Source organism: Odontomachus brunneus, unplaced genomic scaffold (assembly GCF_010583005.1).
Source record: "Odontomachus brunneus isolate Ranch 3 - 2012 unplaced genomic scaffold, Obru_v1 Obru_scaffold_177, whole genome shotgun sequence".
NCBI classification, from domain to species: Eukaryota; Metazoa; Arthropoda; class Insecta; order Hymenoptera; family Formicidae; genus Odontomachus; species Odontomachus brunneus.
In genome coordinates, this window is record NW_022639627.1 from 45,707 (window position 1) to 56,901 (window position 11,195).

The 11,195-nt window shown below is 42.1% G+C and overlaps 1 protein-coding gene across 1 annotated transcript; it reads right to left on the reverse strand.

Moving 5' to 3' along the window:
- Positions 1-2,830: 2,830 nt before the first annotated feature.
- LOC116851553 (membrane-associated progesterone receptor component 1) lies at positions 2,831-9,341 on the reverse strand. Its single transcript, XM_032831075.1, has 3 exons — positions 8,416-9,341; positions 7,610-7,759; positions 2,831-6,326 (listed from the first exon to the last, which is right to left on the reverse strand). The coding sequence occupies exons 1-3, from the start codon at positions 8,744-8,746 to the stop codon at positions 6,157-6,159; spliced, it is 651 nt and encodes a 216-aa protein (XP_032686966.1). The 5' UTR covers positions 8,747-9,341; the 3' UTR covers positions 2,831-6,156.
- Between the last annotated feature and the right edge of the window lie 1,854 nt (positions 9,342-11,195).

Sequence of the window (11,195 nt, forward strand, 5' to 3'; positions counted from 1 at the left end):
GAGAGAGGAGCAACTTTATATAATAATACATCTTCATAAATCTCCCCTGAAAGACTTTCTGAAAAATTCATACATTGATTTAGAAAAGGGCCCTACATACACACGGCCTATCATGCTACAGTGCTTCGCGTAGATTACGGAGAGTCTCGCGAGCATTTGTAGCCAAAGAGACGAAGAAAGCGGAAAAGGATATACAGAGACGGAAGCGGATCTCGCGTTTGCGCGGCGGCGGCGGCACGCACCATGTCGCCTTTCTTTTTGTCTCTAGTCACTTTCGCCGCCACACATCGCGTCGTTCTCGCCAAGCTTCCTCCGCGCGCGAGATAGCCTCCATTGGGGGAATTCGACGTGGTCGTGCAAGAGAGAGAAAGAGAGCTCCAGCTAGCTCGCTCGTCCTTCTCATCGGCCACGACAGGGTAAGTATTCAGGAGATGCATCAAGGGGGATGATGAGACCGAGCTGATCTCTCGATCAGCAGGTCGTGAAGAGCAGCAGCCAACGGCTGCTCTCTTGCACAGAGAGAGAGGGCACATCGTGTGTAACGTTTATAGGAGCCGCATCTCCGAGCAATAAGTGCGAACGGCACGCGACTCGACGCACGCATCGCACCGCGTGAACTTGTCGGTGTCTCCCTCTTGCATCTTGGCACCGTCTTTGTCGTGTGGCGCGTCCGACGAGGAGAGCGGAAAAGAAACGGGTGAACGCGCTCTCCGGCGGAGGAGCGACGAGTAGATGCTCTCGCAGGAAGGTGAGGCAGGGGGTGGGGGTCGACGGCAGAGAGGGACTTTGGAAATGGGACGGGAATCGGATAACGGCGTGGCAGCAGCCGCCTAGCTATCCGCCTCGGTGACAGCGGCTCTTTGTATACTTTGTAGAGAACGCGCTGCTTTGCGCTGCGCCGCGCATACCATGTCGCGTCGAGCTTGATTTTACTTGCTTGCTTGCTGACTCGCTCGCTCGCTCGCCCGTTCGTTGGCGGTGATTCGCGACGGCTTCCCGACATCCCTCGTTCATTCGCTCTCTGTCTTCCTCTCTTTCCCTTCCCCTCCGTCTCTCTCCCGCATCGTCTCCAGCGGGGAAAAAATCAGCGGAGACGCATGGCTCTCGCGATCCCGTTTCTCGCGGCGGCGGTATCGCCGTTGGTGATACCGACGCAAGAAATCTCGCGAAGACGCGAGGCCAGGGAGCAACGCGTCACGTCGTTTCGCCGACGATCGAGGGCGATTCTCGCGGTGGATCAACCTAGCTAAACGAAGAATCACGCGAGGGATGAGATGCGAGTTGCGCGTGGTGATAGCAGCAGCTAAGATGGGGAAAGTAATCGCGCGCGCAAGGCAAAATCCGATGACTATGTTACGTAACTTCGCGTCCATCTCGCTCGAGAAACGTCTTCAAGCAGCGAGCCCGAGCTATGTCGCGACATAGGAAAGGCGTTCTCGCGTTTGCCTCTTCGCGTCGCACGAATTCAGGGAGAAAACGTGATCGATCGTAACCGCGGCCGGTCGGTCGGTCGGTTGGACGAGCAGACAGACGGTCGATTGGTCGGTCGGTCGGTCGGTCGTTTGCTCGCTCGCTCGCGCCTCGCGACTACGATTTATGTCTAGTCTCGCGTGCACGACCGCGCGCGCGGTGCATCGACCCATCTCTTTCGATTCGCCGCGATATTACACGCTCGCGTGTATATACATATATACGGAGAGCACGTCGTAAAGCCACGCACACACACACATATATATATATATATATATATATATACGTGCGGCGGCACGCGAATCGCGTCCACGCCTGCGTTTCGATCATCACGCGAGAAGGAACGGCCGCTATTTTCACGCGGGCTTCGCTGATATCGCGCCGCCGTCGCTGCCGCTGCTGTATGTGCGATAAGCGGCGTAAAGTTTTCGTAATCTCGCCCGCGCTCTGATACTCGCTCGCTCCTCCTCGATTCCGCAAATCGAGCGCAGCAGGAAGGAATCGCTCTTTCTTATTATTTTTGTTCTCTTATCATACGAGTTCGGCCTGAACGTTATGATTTTTCTCCAGCCGAGACAAAAAGAGCTATCGCTCTCGCGCTCGTACACGCAGAGAGAGAGAGAGAGAGAGAGAGAGAGAGAGAGAGAGAGAGAGAGAGAGAGAGAGAGAGAGAGAGAGAGAGAGAGAGAGAGAGAGAGAGAGAGAGAGAGAGAGAGAGAGAGAGCAAGAGAGAGAAAGAGAAGCATACGCACGGCGTCGCTCCGCTAATCGACTGATCGCATAACGCGGTAATTATAACGGCTCGCGGAAACAAGGTCGTCTATCGCATTCCGATAATAGTCGTAGCCTCGCGATGAGAGTGGGAATTCGTGGCGATTACGCGTAGTTTTTCGGCGCGGCACGCGCATTCATGCAGGCGATGATACATCACGGCGATTCGCATTATGTAACCTCGTGTATGCGAGAGCACCAATCTCGCTCATCTCTCCCGGATAAGACGGGCCGGAGGATTAATTTAGGATTCAATTGTCGCGTCGAAATCGTCCAGCGGAACCTTAACGCGCGCGCGCGCGGTTCCTCGTTACATAAGTTATTGGAAAGACACATTTTGAAACACCGCGGAGCGACCTCGACGCGAGGCGTCGAATGGCCCAACAATAACGTCGCCAAGAGATAAAAGGCGATTTTCCCACCGATCGCGCGGCCAACCTCAGACTCGCATCAGCCACTCGATCGTTCAGCTTCGAATGTAGACGTGATCCCTGCATATTCGTGGAATGCGCGCGATGTCCAGTGGGACACGTTCGACTAATTAAAAATTCAAGGATCTTGGCACATCGTGACACAGTCTAGACTAGGATTCGATTTTTCGATCAAGTTACGGTGTATTTTCAGACGCAAATGTTTTATCCAATTATTTTGTTAACGAGAATATAAGATCCGCGGGCGAACGGAGATCGCGGATTGTGTTTCGCAGACACAGAATTCGGCGCCACCCTACACAACAATCGCGCTGGTACGGTCGGCTGATTAAGTGCAGCGACACTTTTTCGACGAGTTTTGCAATGTTATTCCATGTTCAATCGAAAAACATATCTTCTGAGAATTGCTAAAAGAATAAACAAATTCTTTTATCGGACACGGGGTACGTTGCGAAACTCATCGAAAAGGGTGTCGCAACAACCCTTAATCAACCGTCATTGTACTCTCTAAATTTTCATGGATCTCACGGAAAACTAGTGAAAAGTGGCAGTATCTTCACCCAGAGCGACAAATCCTGCCACTGTGATCGCAAGAGCAAATGTTTCATTCAAGATTAGAGTGGATTATGATTCTACATGAATGAATGTTTCGACCGATTTGAGCGAGTATATCATTGTCAAAGTGAGAGTATTATTCCTGTAATAGGATGGAGAAATACAGATTCACTCTTCGAATAAATATGTTCACTCCATGATTCATGCTAGAGGATTCACTTTCTACGAATGAAAAATATGAATTCAACTGACACAAGTCTTTACTCATCTTTCCGTGTGAATTTCACTCCAAGAAATTTAGAGAGTAGTATATCCCTGCCCGGACATATTACCCCATATACACAATCAATCAGGTAAGTATGTCACTCGCAGTCGCATAATCGGGACAGCAATGAACGAAATTCCATGTCGCCGTTCACCCGTTCCAGCATCCGTCGTATCACAGAGTACTGGTGGTAATAACAGTTACAAAATGCAGTTCTCAAAACAGAGGACCTTCGCTTGTGTGCCCCTTTAACAGCCAACGGTCCGATTAAAGCGCCTGGCCGATAAGCGAGATGGATCGATGATAGATCCTTCACTACAGTTCGACGATGCCGCGCGCGGAAAGGGATCGAGAATCAATATTTATTTAACGATAAGCACACACGACGATTACGCGGCCGTGTAATTCGCGGTGTACATGCTACGCTGTTAGGCGGTTTAGAGAAGCAAGGTCGATTCTCGGATCGGCTTGAGCGCGTCGCGCGTTCCAAAAAGACCATCAGCCAGGCGAGATAAACGTCCAGCCAGCTCGTACCCGTAAATCAAAGACGCCCCCGGCCCCGCTCTTCTCACGTCCGTCTGGAGAATACTCAGGAGAGGCCGCGCGGCCTCATCCCGCCTTGAAATATCGGAAAACGCAACGCGAGAACGATCTCGATCCATGTAGAGGCTCGCAATTCTCTTCTGGTAATCAACGAAATGAAATTTCGTTCATTGGCCGATCTACTCTTTTCTCTCGCCTTTTTCCATTTTTTCTCTTAACAAACTCCGCTTTGTAAATAATTAAGACAAACGTTCGGAAGCGTGCTTTTGTCGAAGAGTAAAATCTAGGCGTATCTACATGTCACTCGAAGATTGGAAGCAAGTTGCGCAAACCAATTGAAAAAAACGCGCAAAGCATTGCACCAGCTTTCACTCGTCAAACATCTGTCAACTGTCACTTTACTTCGAACAAGATCTTGGAATTGTCGTACTCGCGAAATAAATTTCTAGACTTCTCGTGCGCTTTTATCAGTCGGTACAGTTTGATTTTCTGGTGAGACAATCGAGCAAAGTATGTGGAAGTCATTCACACCACACAGATAGAAGTCTTTCTGAATTAATTAATCAAGAATGTAATCTTTCTGCATAAGTTGTTAATTAAAACTGAACACACACTCTTATCATTCGATTGATACAAATAATAATAAAACTTTATTTGCCATAATTAATACTATCTAACCATGATAAATTATGTACACGTATCCGTTGATTAACAGGATGTGTGTATGTGTGTGTGTGGTATACAATAAATAATTTTTTGCCTTTTGTTCATGCCAACAAAGTGTAAAATATAAATTCAATTTACATTGACGAAATTTCACATTGCGCAAGAAATGCGTGCAAACTCTTTTTTTATCTCTCACTCTTTTTGTTATGTATGTTTATGGAAACATGTATATATATATGTATATATATAACATAAACTCTAATTTCTTTTATTCATAAACTTATATTCTTAAAGATATATAACTATTTACCAAACCCACGTTCTATTTTATCGATGAACAAAACCGCGTAATAGCACTCACAATGCTGCAAGTATTAATGTTCAATAAATCAATGCTCTGAGAAATGTAGAAAGATGCGCGGCGCTGGATACGCTTAAGTATACAAATACTTGCGTATTCTCAATATACTCCATCGTATTCCTTATTACAATTTTTCTAACAAAATTTTATATAATATTAAAATCTACACAACAAAGATTTCATGCTTATTACTTTCATATACATAAAACAAACTGTTAAATACATACACGTTATACCCATTTCCCCTGACATTGGTTAGATATAGCGATTAAAACTTTTGCACGAAATGTACAATTTGGATCTTCTGAGACGGCCCTTTGCATTAACTCGATGTAAGTGAGGGATTGCAATATCTCGTGTCGCACATCGCTTACGATAATTATATCATACTCTAGTACTGGTGAGATTGTATTAAAAATATAACATAAATATGTAACTATATGCCGTACGTTTAATCGGACGATAAATGTTTTATTTCGAACTATGTGTGTGTCTGCATAATCCTCTTCGCCACATGTTAATTTCAGTACTGCGTGTAATTGTTATCCTTTTAATCACAAAATGACGGAATTACGTGAACGGGACAAGATACTCCTTAAAACTAAATCCCCAAATGCATGTCAAGAACTTAGCCGTACCTGCTGAACATACGTGTAGGCACCACGGCATAGCACACCCCACCCGTGTGTGCACCAGGATCTACAGCAATTAATTCAACAAGAAGCATCTACAATGAAATATACTACATTGTTATTTGCCACTGATTCAGCTTAGCATTCTGTAGAAAATCTTTTGTACACATGTAAAAACATATATATTAAAAGACGTGAGTGTCCACTCGACTGGAAGTCGGACGCTCAAATAAAGTCCTTTTACGTGTAATCATCCAGCTTCGAATGCTCTTTATGTACTTCGAACTTCATTAAAAGCCAGTATTTCGCCTCTTATTTGATCATCGTTATGAAGTAATAAAATAGTCGGCCGAACGCGTCCAGAAATATATTCATGAGCGACAATTTCAAAAATTTCCGTAACAACAGTATGTGCGTGGTGTGCTTTCGAAACGGTTGCGCCTCCGATGTACGATCACGTGGTCAATCGCTCTTGGTCTTTGCCTCAGTCACATTATGATCCGTCTTTGCCTCGGCTTCGTAATTCTCCGATTTCGCTTCAGTCTCCTGTTGGCTACCCTCATCCTCCTCGTCTGAGTAGTTTGTGGGTGCCTCGCCCGGCTTCAACAACTTCCCAACATAATCGTACCTCTCTGTAGTAAAAAAAACATAGATGAAAAGAAATTGATAGACTAGAGTAAAGTTTTCTTACGAAATTCATACAATGAATAAATCTATAATCTTTAGCGATTCTTGAGATTGTAATGTCATCTATTTGAACAACTGGCGATCGTGTCTCGATCGACTCAATTTAACATCACATTTTAGTTCGATATCGCTTATATATATTTTTTTTTAGCCTTGGAATAATGTGTTAATTTAATTAAAAACTTTGGCCTCACTCATTATTCATTAAGTTTCAAGCTTGTATAAGCAAGCAAGTAAAAGCTTAACAGACTTTGCTATTTCAACTGAATAAAATGTCAAGAATATTACATTCAAATTTACTAATACTCATTAATGAAAGTATAACATTTCTTCTGCTTTACACACCAACAAAGTATCTTACTGCACAAATAAATAATATATCTTCGAGAAATATCTGGACATACATATCCGTGTTGCACAGAAGAGTTGTAATTAGTTGCTTATCCATTTCATGCATTCTAAATTGTACATATGTAAATTAATGTACTCGTACAACATATGATGTCAAGAATCAACATATGACAACGTGTAAGCAATGACGTAGAGTATCAGTTAAAAATGTTTGCTTAAGAGAGTTTATTCACTTAAACTATTAAATGCCTAAAACTATACAAAAATTTAACATAATATTTATCAGCAAAATACATTCATCTATTAAAATTTCATGCAATTTGTCTGCACTGTTCATGAGAAACTTAATACTAAGTATATAATTTTGCACGCACAACCTTATAATAAAAACAATATATATATCAATTGATATGAACAATATACTAATAGATGATCATAATTTCTACATAACTTTGTAAAAAATGATACCATAAAAAGTGTAAAAAATAATACCATAAAAAAAACCACTATATCACTTACCACATTACATATTAAGAATGGCAGAATAATATTCACTACACTATTTTTGTGTAATGGTTAATTGCAGGCTAGGAAATTTTTGTTTTATGCTTTGAATAGCATTTTATTGAGCGAAAATGTGGCAAGATAGTGTCACGAAATTAGTTTTAATTTAACATTTATTATCTAGATATTAAAATAAATATATAAAAATGTAATTTTGTTTGATAAATAGTGAATTTATAAATAGCTCCCTTGATGCGCTCTGAAAATACATACCTGGTGAATAAATTCCTTAACTGATTCTCTATATCAATAACATAAACACTCATGCTCTCATGAGGAATCAGGAGAATTTTCATAGCCAATCCATACTCACCCTTAAACTGTTCTTCCCATTCCTTGACTGAATTCATTTCTGCAGTGTTCAAGTCACTCAAATCGTCATATTTATCTGTTGCTGCATCCACCGCAAACCTTGCCAGCGCTCTGCTAGCATCTCGACCACCAAATGCTTCGTATGGTCCACCTGCACAAGAATATTATACTGCAGTAGTATAACATCTAACAAACGTTTGTGAAACTTATAAGTAGTTAAAACAGAGTAAAGAAATTTTAAGAATATTAATTAAGCTTACAGAATCATACTCTCTTTCTCTCTCTCTCTCTCTAGATATCATTATTTAAGGATCAATATCTAATTTGTGTACAACAGCTAGTCATCTATTTACTCATAGTTTTTTACTCATGGTTTTTAAGCTTGGACAGCTCATCGTTTCGATAAAAACTATTCAAACATCATCGACGTTCGGGCGACAAATTCGTCCGCTACATATTCACCAAGACTCTCTTTCTCGCGACTCGCGATAAGCCGCTATCGCCACCGGCTCCGTATTACGACGTAGCGGCATAATAGGCGGTGACGATCATGCGACTTTCACGATTTTATTTTGCGCGTGGCGTGATATCAGCGAATTGTTCCTTCGGGTCGCGAGCTAATAAAGAGCGACTAATAAACGTGACCCAGAGAGCACAGGAAAGAGGAGAAGAGAGAGAGAGGGAAGGAGAGAAATAATATCGTGTTGCGCCTCGCAGAAATATCGCCCCGATCTGCGAGCAGTGGTACAAGAGATCGGCAGCAACGGCGGTGACGAGTGAATTGATCGTCAACGTAATGTGACTCACCAGGGCCGTAGAACTTGGAGCCTCTGGTTACGTCGTACACGCTGCCGTTCACGGCGACCAGTATCCGACCGTCGGGCCCTTTACCGTCATACTTGGTCAGTTCCTCGATCGCGAAATCGCGTCGCAGTTTCGGCAGCTTCTTCACTTCCGGCACGGGCTCCTCGGTCCTCGTTTTGCTCTTGACGATCTTGTAGACCAGGACGGCGATCACGGCCACGAGCGCGAGGTTCAGCGGGCTCCTGACTATCTCGGAAATGAAACTCGACAGATATTGCTGGCTCTCTTCAGCCTGGTTAGCGGTCGGACCCGGCAAACCGCTGTTCTCGGCCATTTTGACGAACTAACCGACCGTCCAGTAGAGAAACCGTCGCGGAAGACGGAGAAAGAGAGAGAAAGAGAAAGGAGAAAAATTACGCGAAAGTTATCGCGCGATCGAACGAGGAATCGCGTTCTTTCCTTCTTGTCTTCCTTCTTTCCTGCTTGTCCTTCCTCACGGTGTACGCGCGTGTACGTGCCGACGGACCCAAAACTAAACCGGAACAACTCGCCGGGAGGCGCGGATTAATATTGGCGACAAGGCGCCGCCGCTCGTCAGCGACTCGCGCGCGCTAGCAACGATGATCGCACCACACTTAATAACGATGTGTACCGGTGCGCGGCGCACCAACCACACGCCCGAACGTAGACGCGTGTGCGTACGTGTAGCGCACCACTACGGACAGAGTCGCAACGCGCCTACATACGTGGCCGCGTCGTTGAGTGCGTCGCAAGACCGTATCTGCCAAGTCGGGGCCTGATGATTTTAACGTCGCCCTTCTGATGAATTCCACTTTCAATCGAGTCACAGCTATGAGATTGAAAGAAAAATGAGAGATCGAGGGACTCTCCTTACGCGATAGAAAAAGCGTCTTCAAGTCCGCTGTCTTGACTGATAAATATTACCAGGAGACCGTGCAGTTTTATGCTCAACTCTGACAAACGCGACAAATCTTTGCATCTACTTATACTACATGAGGAAAGTTTCGTTAATGCGCAAAACATAAGTCATTAACCGATTATCAGAAATTAATATTTATGCAGGAATTAAAATAGAACTTTGAATATTTCATAATTGATAGGCGGTGAGTATGAGATGGCATTTCTTCCCAAACAGAACAAATTTGTAAAAGCTATCTAGACATTAAATATGCTTTTAGACTTTTTAAGACATCATTAAGATATCTTTTACAAGTTTGTTCTATTTGAGTTGTTTTTAAATTTTCTCTCTCTCTCTCTCTCCCCCCCCCTTTTCCTCGCATATGTATGTATATGTACCTCGCATTAATAGAATTGTTTGTCAGACACCAAATTACATTCCTGCAAGTTATTGTTGACGGTTCTACCGGTTATTTATCAATCACTTAGGGCCAATTTTTCAATAGCATTTTAAATTTGGATTCAAGTTTAAATTTTATTCTAACAATGCGTTTGTTTTGTTCAGAGTTAAGTTGAAATCTAAGTTTAAATTATCATTGAAAAAAACCGGCCCTTAGTCAGAATTTGGCGAATGTTATACTCTTATGTGTTTTATCGATTATGTTACAATTAATTCAAAGTAGAGGTAGGTAAAAAACTTATACACATTTATAAATAGGTAAAAAACTTATACACATTTATACTAAACGCATTAACTGTGTTCTCCAACGTTTTGTATATATCGTTTCCACTTTTTACTTCTCTCTCTCTCTCTCTCTCTCTCTCTCTCTCTCTCTCTCTCCTTCCAATGAGATACAGTTATTTCACGAAAAAAGAAATAATCATTTTTCTTATGAAACTTAAGTTTGCAAGAAAATAAGAACTGAAAGTGGGAATATTGACGCTTCTATTCTAAGGTTCTCTTATATATTGTAATGTCCATCCAACGGAATTCACGATAAATACGCATCATTATGCGCGTCAATTCTTCAAAGTCATGCTACGCTGTCACGTGTTGTCTAGATATATATTCTGTTGGTCTGAACGCGACAGCTTGTCGGAGAGCTTGTCAAGAGGTTAGGCATAACACATTTACGCCAGTCATGAGACTGTATCGTAATCGTGGACTTTTTTGTTGCGTTTTCAGTATTCATTTTTTGTACGCAATATGAAACTTGTGATACGATAAACTTTACGTAACAAGGTCACAAAACTGTGTGAAATTTTTCCTTTCCAATTACGAACTTAATTATAACAGTTATAATTTATTTATTGGCGTTTAATAGTCTCGTTTCCAAAATTTAGAACTTAAAATTGCCATAATAACGTAATAATTACGTTATTACGGGGAGTAAAATATGCGCATAAATTTGTACAAAACATTCTTAGATGTTAACTTATATTGGCGGCAAAAATAGGGCAAAGTTGTGCAACAATTTTATGGTAAATAAACGGTAGAAACTAATCAGATTTGCTGTATTTTTTTTCCTTGTAACGTTCCACGTTAATTGTGCCGATTTTTCATCATTGATAATAACAATATGTATTTGTTATTAAATTTCCACCAAAACTGAGCTTTCTAGGATTAAAATCTTATAATACAACATGATTGGACGTAATTCTATCGACGTGCGGGACAACTTTACATAGCTGTTCATGAGCTTTCAAAAAAATTGTGAAACATATCTGAGTTAAAACGTTTTATTTTATATTTATAGCAATATCTACATCAAAGCATGGCTTGCACAGAGCAAATGATAACACTAATTCTTTATATATATATATATATATATATATATATATATATATATATATATATATATATA